The 13,446-nt window shown below is 46.0% G+C and overlaps 2 protein-coding genes across 2 annotated transcripts; one reads left to right on the forward strand and one right to left on the reverse strand.

Annotated features, from left to right (window-relative positions):
- Nucleotides 1–4,402: 4,402 nt before the first annotated feature.
- Nucleotides 4,403–9,740, forward strand: LOC311131614 (kelch-like protein 11). Its single transcript, XM_084164682.1, has 2 exons — nucleotides 4,403–4,977; nucleotides 5,529–9,740. Exons 1-2 carry the CDS (start codon nucleotides 4,427–4,429, stop codon nucleotides 7,111–7,113), a joined length of 2,136 nt encoding a protein of 711 aa, XP_084020808.1. The 5' UTR covers nucleotides 4,403–4,426; the 3' UTR covers nucleotides 7,114–9,740.
- A 177-nt stretch (nucleotides 9,741–9,917) lies between these two features.
- On the reverse strand, nucleotides 9,918–13,112 carry LOC311131694 (kelch-like protein 10; the record flags this gene model as incomplete). The annotated part of the gene is made up of 5 exons (XM_084164803.1): nucleotides 9,918–10,292; nucleotides 10,814–10,963; nucleotides 11,144–11,752; nucleotides 11,987–12,476; nucleotides 12,844–13,112. 5 exons carry the CDS (start codon nucleotides 13,110–13,112, stop codon nucleotides 9,918–9,920), a joined length of 1,893 nt encoding a protein of 630 aa, XP_084020929.1.
- Nucleotides 13,113–13,446: the final 334 nt, after the last annotated feature.

Below are 13,446 nucleotides of genomic sequence, written 5' to 3' on the forward strand. Positions count from 1 at the left end.
TGCTTTCCTCTCCCTTTTTGTTTTGAACTTTCTGCATGGGATTTAGCCCTACATGCTCATTTTATATGTCCTTGTTTACCGCACTTTTCATCCTGAAAACAGCACTCACTTGCCATGTGATCACCTTAACATACTTTCACGTGCTCACCTCATAATGGTTTCTCTCTCTCTCTCTGATGCATGCCTAGCTTGTGCAAGGCGGCACATTCCATATGTCTGAAAAGGGTATTAGTTAGATGTAACATTTTGCGATTAAGACCGTCAATTAATTACAGATTCCTTGATTTCTCTTAGATTAATTCTGACTATTTTGAGGAAGTGTATACTGGCTATGTTGTTGCTAAGGCGTCTCAAGAGGGACAAACAGTAATATTGGCGCTTTTTGTATGTTTTTCAAGCGAAGGTCTTTTAAAGGAGTATGCCAGGCACAGACGTTCAAAACCGAACCTAGTATGCGTGCGCCTTTAATCTCGTGCGCCGTACTCTAGAAGCGTGGTAGACTAACAGGACTGTCTGATGAGGTGATTGGAAGATGGCGGAAACTGAGGTTTTGTTTGAAACTGCTAGTGAGTCGGGTGAAACTAATAGTACAGAAAGTGAGAATGAGTGGGTTACAGTGGTGAAGAAAAAGGGAAACAAGAGAAGTAAAGCTGTGGTGGAAAATAGGAAACCACTAGACTCGTTTTTAGTCTGAGTCAGGGTTTTGGATCAATGCTACTTAGGAAATCCGTTTAACATCTCGAGGAAAATCTGGAATGTGTTGGAGGAAAGTGTGGAGTCAGTGAGAGTCACAAGAAGTGGTCTTATTTAGATTTTGTGTGTGTCTGCGGAGCAGTAGAAGCGTGTTTTAAGACTAAAAAAGATATCAGAGTGGAATGTTTCCTGTATGGATTTTCATAGCAAGGTGCATATGTAGGGGGTTATTTCTGGGGTGGCGCAAGAAATAAAGGCAGAGGATATAACTGAAGACATCGATGGAGTGGTTGGTGCACGTCGACTGACCTGTATGGTGGACGGAGAAAATAAATTATCTTCATCCATGCTACTGTTCTTTGATGAAGAGTATCTCCCTTCTCAGATAAAGTTAGGATTCATGAGATACCCTGTAAGAGCTTTTGTGCACAAGCCCCTTCAGTGTCATAAATGCAAAAGATTTGGTCACGTGTCAAGTGTGTGCAGAAGGTTAGAGTATCGTATGCCAGATGAAGTGAAATGCTGCAACTGTGGAGGTGAACATGCGCCAGAATTCCTGGAGAGCCCTTTTAGGGTGAAGGAGAATGAGGTTGCAAGGGTAAGGAGTGTCCAGAATGTCTCCTATCTGGAGGTGGTGAGAAGGTTGGAAGGAACGAGTGGCGGGGAAGAAACAATGGTGGTAGAGCCACCACGACCAGTGAAGGTTTCCCATCAACCGAGGGATAGTGAAGTGCTAATGTTAAAAAGGTGGACTTTGTATTATTTATTGTAATGGTCATAAACTGTGCAGCACAAGCGGAGAAGAAGTCTAAGAAAATTGGAATCATTGTGAATGCCACTGAATGTTTTTTGGGTCTTCATGATTTCACAGCTGAGGCTGTGGAAGAAATCCTGTCGGTGAAGGCCCCTGAGCTTGTGTAGGGATGTATTTTGGAGTGGACTGTGATTGAAGAAGTGGGATGGGTTTTTCTTAGTTGACGTGTTTAATTTTGTATGATGTTGTTTTCCCCCTTTCCCGTAATGTGTTTTTGTTGTTGTTTCCTATTCAAAACCCCGTCCAGCTGGTGGCGGTAATGCAGCATTAACATTGCCAACCGCTGTGAAACCCCATCGAAGAAGAAGAAGAAGACGAAGAAGAAGAAGGGCTGTTTTACGGTGTGCCTGCTCAGAATTGCATGGACTAACCGTTGACGGTCACGGAGGGAAATGTTGATACTCTAGTGGAGCAGAATTTATAGCACTGACAAAAAACGTGTTTCTACAGTAGAATTTAATCTCGATATGCTGTATCTGTGTTCTCACTTTCCCAACAACTTTAATATTTTTTGCTGTGGTGTTGTATATGGAAACATTAGCGCTAGTAACAAGCACCTCATCCGCTGGGTTTGCATTAGCTTCCATAATGACAATGTCAGATTCCACAGCCACAAAGTCAAAATTGCCTACAAAAATGCCGACTGATGCTTGATTGTATTGAAATTCTGAATTATATTCTACACTGAACAAAAATATAAACGCAACATGCAACAATTTCAAAGATTTTTACTGAGTTACAGTTCATATAAGGAAATCAGTAAATTGAAATAAATTAATTAGGCCCTAATCTATGGATTTCACATGAGTGGGAATACAAATACGGATCTGTTGGTCACAGATACCTTTAAGAAAATGTAGGGGCATGGATCAGAAAACCAGTCAGTATCTAGTGTGACCACCATTTGCCTCATGCAATGGGACACATCTCCTTCGCATAGAGTTGATCAGGCTGTTTATTGTGGCCTGTGGAATGTTGTCCCACTCCTCTTCAATGGCTGTGCGAAGTTACTGGATATTGGCGGGAACTGGAATACGCTGTCGTACACGTTGATCCAGAGCATTCCAAACATGCTCAATGGGTGACATGTCTGGTGAGTATGCAGGCCATGGAAGAACTAAATCAAAATTAGTTATTAACTGACTTGCCTAGTTAAATAAAGGTTAAATAAATAAAAACGGGGACATTTTCAGCTTCCAGGAATTGTGTACAGATCCTTGCGACATGGGGCTGTGCATTATCATGCTGATACATAAGGAGATGGCGGTGGATGAATGGCACGAGAATGGGCCTCAGGATCTTGTCACGGTATCTCTATTCATTCAAATTGCCATCGATAAAATGCAGTTGTGTTCAATGTCCGTAGCTTATGCCTGCCCATACCATAACCCCACCGCCACCATGAGGCACTCTGTTCACAACGTTGACATCAGCAAACCGCTCACCCACACGATGCCATACAGGCTGTCTGCCATCTGCCCGGTACAGTTGATTCATCCCTGAAGAGCACACTTCTCCAGCGCGCCAGTGGCAATTGAAGGTGAGCATTTGTGTGGTCCTCTGTAGCTCAACTGGTAGAGCACGGCGCTTGTAACGCCAAGGTAGTGGGTTCGATCCCCGGGACCACCCATACACAAAAAAAATGTATGCACGCATGACTGTAAGTCGCTTTGGATAAAAGCGTCTGCTAAATGGCATATTATTATATTATTATTTGCCCATGGAAGTCAGTTACAACGCCAAACTGCAGTCAGGTCAAGATACTGGTGAGGACAACGGACACGCAGATGAGCATCCCTGAGGCGGTTTCGGACAGTTTGTGCATTAATTATTTGGTTGTGCAAACCCACAGTTTCATCAGCTGTCTGGGTGGCTATTCTCAGATGATCCCGCAGGTTAAGAAGCCGGATGTGGAGGTGATGCGCTGGCGTGGTTACATGTGGTCTGCGATTGTGAGGCCGGTTGGACATACTGCCAAATTCTCTAAAACGACGTTGGAGGCGGGTTATGGCTTATGAAATGAACATTAAATTCTCTGGCAACAGCTTAACCTGGAAGCCAGCTGTCGGAGGAAACACTGTTCAACTGACGACCAAAGTCAGCCTGCAGGCGCCCGGCCCACCACAAGGAGTCGCTAGAACGCTATGAGCCAAGTAAAGCCCCCCCCGGCCAAACCCTCCACTAACCTGGACGACGCTGGGCCAATTGTGCGCCGCCCTGTGGGACTCCCGGTCACGACACAGCCTGGGATCTAACCCGGGTCTGTAGTGACACCTCAAGCACTGCGTTGCAGTGCCATAGACCGGGAGGCCGTATGATCATGTTGTTCAATCAGCTTCTTGATATGCCTCACCTGTCAGGTGGATGGATTATCTTGGCAAAGGAGAAATGCTCACTGACAGCGATGTAAACAAATTTGTGCACAACATTTGAGAGAAATAAGCTTTTTGTGCGTATGGAAAATGTATGGGATCTTTTATTTCAGCTCATGAAACATGGGACCAACATTTGTTGTGTTTATATATTTGTTAATATATTTCTGTTCAGTATATTATCATCGACTGCCTGAAATTGATCCCCTCAAACACGCCCATGTTGACCCAACACCTGCAACTTCATCTCAAGTCGTATGCGGTGTTAAAACAACTGAGAACGTGGAACTCCGAAATCTCCGACATGCTACTTCAGTGCATTTACGACAACTGGGAACTCGGAAAAAACGAGCTCCGACTAGGATTGTTTTTTTGAACAGTCATCCAACACGGAAAAGATTTTACCTCGTTTTATTCGAGTTCCCAGTTGTCTTGAATGCACCACTAGAGCTCCGACCTGAAGATGACTGACGTCATGATCTGACATCGTTTTTTGCGGAGTTCCCAGTTGTCTTGAAAGGACTATACCGCTTGCCATCAACTACGCATGTCCTTATTGGAGTGTTTGTTTACTTGTGTTGTATGTGTGTGCGACTGCTTTCCCAGGCTTTTGCATAACATTGTTTTACGGTTTAAACCTAATTCTGCCGATATGGCAGCCACAGCCCCGAACCCGGAGGATTCGAACAGAAGTAGCCCACCCACTGCACTCGCTGGGGATGGGGATTCAGAGGAGGCCGAAGAGTTTACAGCTTCAACCCACTGCTCAGAGCTGTCTCGTCGGCAGAATGAGCAGAGGAAGACCGGGTTGTTCTGCGATGTGACGTTGGCCTTCAGTAGCGGGGCAGCCAGCGAAAGGGTACAAAGTTGCGAATTCACGGCCCACCGTTCGGTTCTGGCTGCTTCTACGGACTATTTCACCCCGCTACTGGGGGGGCAATTTTCTGAGTCGCTGTCCGGGCGGGTGGATATGAAAGAATGGAGCTCCGAAACGGGGCCCGACCCAGAGACAGTGGAAAGCGTCATACAGTTCATGTACACTGGTGAAATACGAGTGAGCACCGCCAACGTTCACGAAGTATTGGAACTAGCTGACAGGTAATTCGTCTCACAGTATGCACTAGTTGGCTATCTATTTGGTAGCACTAACTTACTGTTTGTATAGCTAAAAGTAGTTGCCAAAATAGGCAACCGCAATTTGTGGTCTACTGTTAACAGACAGTTTTCCTATTACAGTGAATGCCTAAAGCTGTACTTTAATCGTTGTTCAATTTGTGCCCTAACAAGCAAACATAGCTAGATATTTTGTCAAACCCGGAACAGACACTTTCCCCAACCCCCTTTCATATGTATTGGGTGCAATGTAGGCTACGTTGCAGGTGCAGGACAGAAAAGCAGAACAGAAAAAGTGGTGGGATGCGTTGGTTTGGGGAAAACTCTAGTTTCTAAGCTTTGGCAATTGCAATGTTCTATTACAGGTCTATATGTAGGCTATTATGATTTTATTTAAATAAAACATGTATAACCACTACCAGTGCCATATACATTGATGTACATTGATATGGCTCTAACCACTACTGGTAGTCTGAGTGCTATGTTGATAAAGGTTGAATAAATGTGATGCTTCATTAGAACATTGACTGTTTCAGGTTCCTGCTGGTGCAGCTGAAGGACTTTTGCGGTGAGTTCCTGAAGAAGAAGCTGAGCCTGGCTAACTGCGTAGCGGTGCACAGCCTGGCTCACATGTACACCCTGGACCAGCTGGCCCTGCGTGCTGCTGACATGATCAGACGCAACTTCCACAAGGTCATCCAGGATGAAGAATTCTACACGCTCCCCTTCCACCTGGTGCGAGACTGGCTGTCCGACGCCGAGATCACCGTGGACTCGGAGGAGGTGCTCTTCGACGCTATCGTCAAATGGGTACAGCGCAACGCAGAGGAGCGGGAGAAGTACTTTGAGGAGCTGTTCCGTCTCCTACGGCTTCCCCAGATCATGCCCACCTACTTGACCCAGGTGGTCAAGAAGGAGCCCCTGGTGGCCAACAACGCCACCTGCCTGCAGCTGGTGTCCGAGGCCGTGGAGGGCCACGCCATTCGCTTTGAGAACCTCAAGTCAGTCGACCTAGAGTTCTGGGCGTCGTACATGGTGGCCTTCCAGCCGCGCTTCGGACAGAACATGGACGTGATCATGGTGGTGGGCGGGGTGTCTGAGGGCGGCGACTACCTGAGCGAGTGCGTGGGCTACTTTGTGTACGAGGACCGCTGGGTCAACTTGCCCCACATCCACAACCACCTGGACGGCCACGCCATCGCCACCACGGACTCCCACGTCTACGTAGCGGGCTCCATGGAACCGGGCTTCGCCAAGACCGTGGAGCGTTACAACCCCAATCGCAACACCTGGGAACAGGTGAGTAACCTGACCACACGTAAGCACTCCTTCGGCCTCACCTGCATCAAGAACATCCTGTATAGCATCGGCGGCCACGGCAACTTCAGCCCGGGCTTCAAGGACGTGAGTGTGTACGAGCCCGAGCAGGACAAGTGGCACAACCTGGAGTCAGCGCCCAAGATCCTGCGCGACGTGAAGGCGGTGAGCGTGGAGGACCGCTACGTGTACGTGACGGCGCGCACGCCCGTGGACACGGACAACGAGGACGGGCTGAAGACTGTGACCACGCGCTACGACACAGAGAGCCACCAGTGGCAGGAGGTGGATTCCCTGCCGCTCATCGACAACTACTGTGCGTTCCAGATGGCGGTGGCGCCCACCAACTTCTACCACACAGCCTCCTGCTGCCCCAAGAGCTATGCCGTGCAGGACGAGACCGCAAAGCAGAAGATCAGTGCTCGCATCTCAGACGACATCCTGGAGAGCCTGCCGCCTGAGGTCACCAGCATCGAGGGCACCGCCATCTGCTACCTGGGCGAGGACGTGTTCGTGATCGGCGGCTGGAAGAACAGCGACGACGTGGACAAGCAGTACCGCAAGGAGGCCTACCGCTACTGCGCTGAGCGGAAACGCTGGATGCTGCTGCCGCCCATGCCCCAGCCGCGCTGCCGCGCCACCGCTTGCCACGTACGCATCCCCTACCGCTTCCTGTACGGCTGCCAGCGCTACCCTATGCCCCAGAACCTGGCGCGGCAGCGGGACCGCATGCAGCAGATGCAGCAGCTCCACCGCCGCACGCTCACCCTGCGCAGGCAGCTGCAGTCACAGATCGAGTGCTGAACTCCATTCCATCCTCCCACAAGGGGCAGCATTTCAGTGTCCATTTCACATTCTCCGTTCAGTACTGGCCCTCCCGTCTAATATGCAGTTTGTTCATATTGCCACACTTTGTTGGTTGTTTATACATTTTTGTTGGTAAGGGGATGTACTGGCTCAGGTTTGGAGAAAGAGAGAGTCTGTGACAGTTGTATGTGACAATGTGCATAGAATAAAAGGACCAGACAATGGAACGGTACGCCATGTAAAAAATATATTATTTATGGATGCTTTTGGCCTTACTTAAATATGCCTTCTCTTAATCCTCTCTTAATAAATGCTTTAGAGAAGTGTTTCCCAAACTCGGTCCTGAGGAACCCAAGGGTGCACATTTTGTTTTTTGCCCTAGCACTACACAGCTGATTCAAATAATCAAAGCTTGATGACGAGTTGATTATTTGAATCAGTTGTGCAGTGGAGGCTGCTGAGATGGTCATAATAATGGATGGAACGGAGAAAATGGAATGGCATCAAACACATGGAAACCTTGTATTTGAGTTATTTGACACCATTCCACTAATACCGCTCCAGCCTTTACCACGAGCCCGTCCTCCCTAATTAAGATGCCACCAACCTCCTGTGGTGTAGTGCTAGGGCAAAAAACAAAATGTGCAGGACCGAGTTTGGCAAACACTGCTTTAGAGTCTAGACGCAGCAATGCTCTAGTGTCAGCCTGTTTGTGCTATCATGCCAACTCCCTGTCACTCATTGTCAATGCAATGACAGCAATGGAGTTGGCAAGAGCACAAATGAATCTGGGACCAGGCTAGCAATGCTCCATTCTAGCTTGTAAATGAGAGTTCCTGTCCAACTAAATTACAGACGCATGCCAGATCTTACAACTACTGAATAGGTATTTAACATATCTGCTAACCACATCATATGTTATAGCAATCTGATGCCCGACTGCACAGTCGATGACGTGGCGCGGAACTATTGGGTGATTCAATGCAACACTTTCGCTTCTAGTCGGGCAGGAACTCGACCTTAGACTGACATTCCATTTGACACTGGGATGGTTCCCATGACCACCTTTATGTACTGGCTTTAGTGAGATGCTACAGCCCACACAAAGCATAAGGTTTTCAAAGATTTGCTTTAATGTACATGTATTGGTTGCATTGTATAGACAGGCTACTCCTTTCAGTTTTAGGTTACTCCTTTTGCTTGCTTCATTACAATCTTCGGCCTGTTTCCTCCATGGCTTTGTTTTGCACTACATATGTGTTATGATAGTTCAATATGTTATGTACCATTTGAATGTTGGATAGGGACTCATAGGAGAGGAGCAAAAATCACTTCATTTTGGAACGTCTCAATAAATTTTTTACCTCCCATTGGATCCGGTTTAGTTTTTGTTTATGTTGTCAAAAGATAGCTATAAAATATAGAAGGTGGAGCACGATCATTATTTTCAAGGGCACAAGTGTCCTCTGTAACTTGGCCCAAATTATATCTACAGTAACTTAACATGAATATTTTCTCAGGAGTCGATGAGAGCACTCATTTCTCCATTCCATTCAATTGTGACATTCCTAAAGCACAGTTAATTGCACTTGAGTAGGCCTATCTGCTTTGCCCGCTTATAAAAGTGGTCAACTGAAGACCTTAGGCTACATTTCACTTTATAATTCCCCCAATGCCAAAGCGTAACCCGCAAGTCATTCTATCTAGAAATAACAAGCCCCACTCCACTACCTCACAGGAAGGCAGATTATAGCTGCTGGGGTAACATACCTACCCCACTTGCACAGGAAAGTTTAATGACACACTCAAATAGTCTTCAATGAAATGTCTGTCAGTCATTATTTGGCTCGTTCATTAACCTGAAACCAGGGTCGGACACTTTTTATTAGCATTCCATTGTGTTTACAATACTGACCTGTGAAATGTTCTTCAAGACGTGATGTTGTAATCTGGTGGTTTAATAACTTTTATCTGGAAACTTGTCTGGAAATGGAAAAGCTGTAATTATGTATTTACTCAGTCGGTGCATTGTGAATATTTTCAGGTAATTGTGTGTATTTCCTGCTGTGTATTAATATTGTCAAAAACGTAACCTTTGTAACTCATTGTGGCTCGAGGCACAGTATTTTATGTAGTGACTTACATTCCTTAACACCATTTTATTTACAGTACCTCACAATCATGTTTCATGTAAAACAAGCCAGTGTTCTGTTGATTCAGATCCTCATAATCATTATGTTCTACCATGTAAATTCATGAATGCACACCATGGATAGTTAGATTCAGAATAGTATAGTATGTCGGTGTTGATTGTAAATGTCCCTAGTTGAGATGTTTTTGATTTAATACTGAAAGTCCTTTATCGTGGTGAATGGGTTGCCAAGTCCAAAGCAGTGAATCCCCCATCAGTAGTTATTCCTGTTCCATCAATGCAGAGGGAATCTGAGTTTGTGTGTATTGTAAGTGTCCAGAAGCCATATTCCTTCTGGTCTCATTCTTGTACAGTAGTTTGAAATTGTAAAGGACATATTTAGCTTTGTGTGTTCTCGCTTAAAATGCACAACGAGCTCTGAGTATACAGTCATTTCCAATAAAAAATATATTTCATATAATTAGGCGGCATATATCTGTTGTCTGTGAAGATGCTGAATGTTTTATTTTGGTATGTCAGATGTATAATGCAAACAATCAACTGAAATGTTTTACTCCAAACAGTTTCATCATAATATATTTATTTCCTTAGCAAAATATTCTCTATTTTCTTCTAGTCTTAGAGTGGGGAATGGGAAGGATGTACTTGTCTATAGGTTTGAGGCCAGCCTGGTCTTGGAGGAAGGTGTGTTCCATTCCTCAGCGAGCAACATTGGGGAGTCGCGGGGGGCAGCATACTGTGCCACGTTGGGCAGGCCGGGCACGACGCAGCAACCGAGGGCACTGCGGAAAGTGGGCATGTCGTGGGCCTCATACCACTCGTCCGTCTTTTCGTCGTAGCACTCCACGTTGTAGGTGGTGTTGAAACCATTGAAGCCGCCCACCACGAAGAGCAGGTCATCCACCACCGCGATGCCAAAGTTGCTGCGCGGGTTGAACATGGTGGGCAAGGCGCGCCAGGTGTTGTCCAGTGGGTTGTAGACCGCTGCGGTCTTCAGACGGTTGGCACCGTCAAAGCCTCCAACCTAGGGTAGCACATTCTTGTGAGTCTGAGGCTAATTGGATTTCAAATGTTGTGAGAAAGAAATAGAAGCTAGAGACAATCTGTATGTTTAATTAACCACATATCCATTAATTATAAACGTTACATTAAATGTAAAGTAAAGAAAAGCTTCATGAAAGAACAGCTGCTTATATTCAAGCTGTACTGTCAAAATGTAACTTGCTTTACAGCCTGAGACTATTGATGTCTCCATCTATTCCAGACTGGTAGTTTTACACAGCAATCAATCTCACTGAGGAGCTGAGCACCATCGTCTCCAAAGGCCGTCTCAGTGCTCCAGGTAGTTACTGCAATTTGTTTTATCCTCAATTCTGAATGTCTTCCATTTTAATTGTACCACGAGTAAAGCACCTGCACACCCCTGGACTTGTGTTTTGATTGTACAGACCAAATCACATGACAAAAGTGTTAGTCCACCAGATATGACTACTTAGTTTGTTCTGACTAGAAGTTCTGCTCTGACTCGTTGAATGTATAACTTACTGCATAGAGCTGCTCCTTGTATGCAATGACGCCGACCCCACTGCGGCGACTCCTCATAGGGGCAATCAGGGTCCATTGGTTGGTCTTGGGACAGTAACTCTCTGCATTGAACAAGCACTCAGTCCCATTGAAGCCTCCACAGACGTACACCTGAACGCCAGAGAACCCCACAGGATTGACACATCACAACTGTTCTTTTTTACTTGTAAGGTGCAGTCTAGTAGTCTAGTTTTCTTTTACCGTTTTAGCTTTCATACCAATTACTCGTTTGAACTGCAACATGAGTGTTGGCAGGCTTCACTTATCTATTCCCCTTCAACTTCTGCCTACCTTGCCATGCAGTGTGGTGGCACTGGCATCGCTCCTTTTCTCATGCATCGGCGCTACCAGGGTCCACTGGTTTGTCTCAGGCTCGTAGCGCTCCACACTTGTAAGACGCCCGTAGCCATCGAAGCCGCCTATGGCGTAAATGCAGCCGTCCAGTACTGTCACACTGACGTAGCAGCGCCGCGAGTGCATGGGTGCCACCTGGTGCCAGATGCGCGTGACGGGGTTGAACTTGCGGACACTGTTGAAGTAGTCCACGCTGTCAAAGCCGCCTAAGCAGTAGACGAAGCCGTTGAGGTACGCAGCACCGTGGTATGCCCGTGGTCTCTCTTCCTGCGCTACGGTCACCCAACAGTCAGCCCTCGTGTCATATGCTTCGATTAAATTGGTTGGGTTACCTCCACTCCAGCCGCCGATAGCCAGTAGGATGGCGTAGGGCAGACGAGGTCGCCTCAGCGGGTTGCTGGAAATGGAGGGGCCGTGCATGTTGAGTTCGTATAAGGCCTTCAAGGCGTTGAGGATGATGGGTTTGCATTCATCGCTGTCTTTCACCAGGGAGTTGTTCCTCACATGGTTTATGAAGTAGTCAGCATTCATCAAAGCCATTCGCACCTAGATGGACATAATTAAATGTAAGGGATTTCATACAGTTGAAAAACACTCAAAGCAAACCAGATAGAGGTAGGGAAGACTAAGCAAACACGCTTCTTGTCTAACATAATGCTTTCTCAAATATTATTAAACCAATTTCGCTTGGTTGTCATTAGCACCATAGTTGCCCAGTAGCTCTATGATAACAAAAAAGTAGGTCTTTGATCAGTGACTGTTTTATAAGTGGACCGTCACCTTTGGTAGTAGCACAGAGATCCAGTGCCTTCGGCTGGCAGGAGCGTGGGCGATCCAGCGCAGGATGGCCTCAAACACAGCGTTCTCCTGCCTCACGTTCAGGTCGTCCTTCTCAATGAGGTCGCAGAGCTGGGCCAGAGACAGCTCCAGGAACTCCTGGGAGTAGCAGACGATTTCCTCAAAGTGGTGCAGGATGAAGACGAAGGCTCGGCGCTGCAGCTCCGGGCAGGAGTAGAAGTCGGCGAACTTGCAGATGCCGATGCAATTTTCCAGACACAGCTGGGTCTCCAGGAAGTGGCAGCAGGCCTTCACGATGCCCAGGATGGAGAACTGGTCGGCCGCCTCTAGGAGCAGCTCCACGTTGTCTGCCGTGACTGGGACGGTCCGGGTGTAGGCGTACTCGATGAGCATCCTCATCATCTCAGGAGATACACCTGGGATGGTGTACACACGTTTCTCGCAGGGGTTCCAGCCACTGGTGAACAGAGCCCTGCGGGGGAAATAGGCAAAACATTGACAACTCACTGAGGGACAGTTTCACACATCACAGACCCAGAATAAGGAAAAACAATTCTCAAAAAATGTAACTGTCCAAAGTTGGATACATGTCTCTGTTCTATGAAACTCTTTTGATTAAACATTAACCATAGGCCAGAAATAATTGAAGATGTGTCTATGAAGACAAATTGTGATTAATCAATTGTGTTGTGAAACTGGCCTAGTGTTGGTACTCTCTCATGGGCATAGATTGAGACTGAAGTCTCCATTCTTCATCTATGTCAATTGATATTTAGAATGTTAAAGTGATTTTTGTTCGCATGTTTATGGTACAATCACACAACAGACAAGCCTCTCACCGGAAATACGAGCTGCATCCACACAGGATAGTCTTGTGGGCACTGAACTCAACTCCCTTGACTTTGATGACCACATCGCAGAGTTTCCCTTCCAGGCGTAGCTCATTGAAAATGTTGCAGGCCATGGCACCAGTAGTCTTCTCCGTTTGAAATTTGGTTAAGGTTCTAGACTCTTCCATGTCTTTAGCAGACTTTTTTGTTTGTGAAATGTTTGATGTGATCGAGAGAGAACTTTGCTTTTCATTCTTGTTGACTTCTAGAACATCCATACATTGATACATCACAATTGCATTACTTCCAATTATCTGTTGATAGAAAGCAATCAATTTACCATGGTAACATGATCCAATTATGAAATAATCAAAAAAAGTTAAGCGCCCCAAAATAAAACATTTACAATAAAAATGTTTTAAATGGTAATTATTGTGAACTTAAAACTGACATGCTATATTTTAAAATAAAGTATGTCAATACAGATTTTATTTTTTGGAATAATCTGAATTATTCTGGAATTTGCTGCAGTTTTCAGGTGACATCCTTTATCAATTACCGGTATCTAGCTACTTTTTATCAACGTATGGGAACCACTGTTTACGTTTGTCT

This window comes from Coregonus lavaretus (assembly GCF_964263955.1).
Source record: "Coregonus lavaretus genome assembly, chromosome: 1".
NCBI lineage: Eukaryota > Metazoa > Chordata > Actinopteri > Salmoniformes > Salmonidae > Coregonus > Coregonus lavaretus.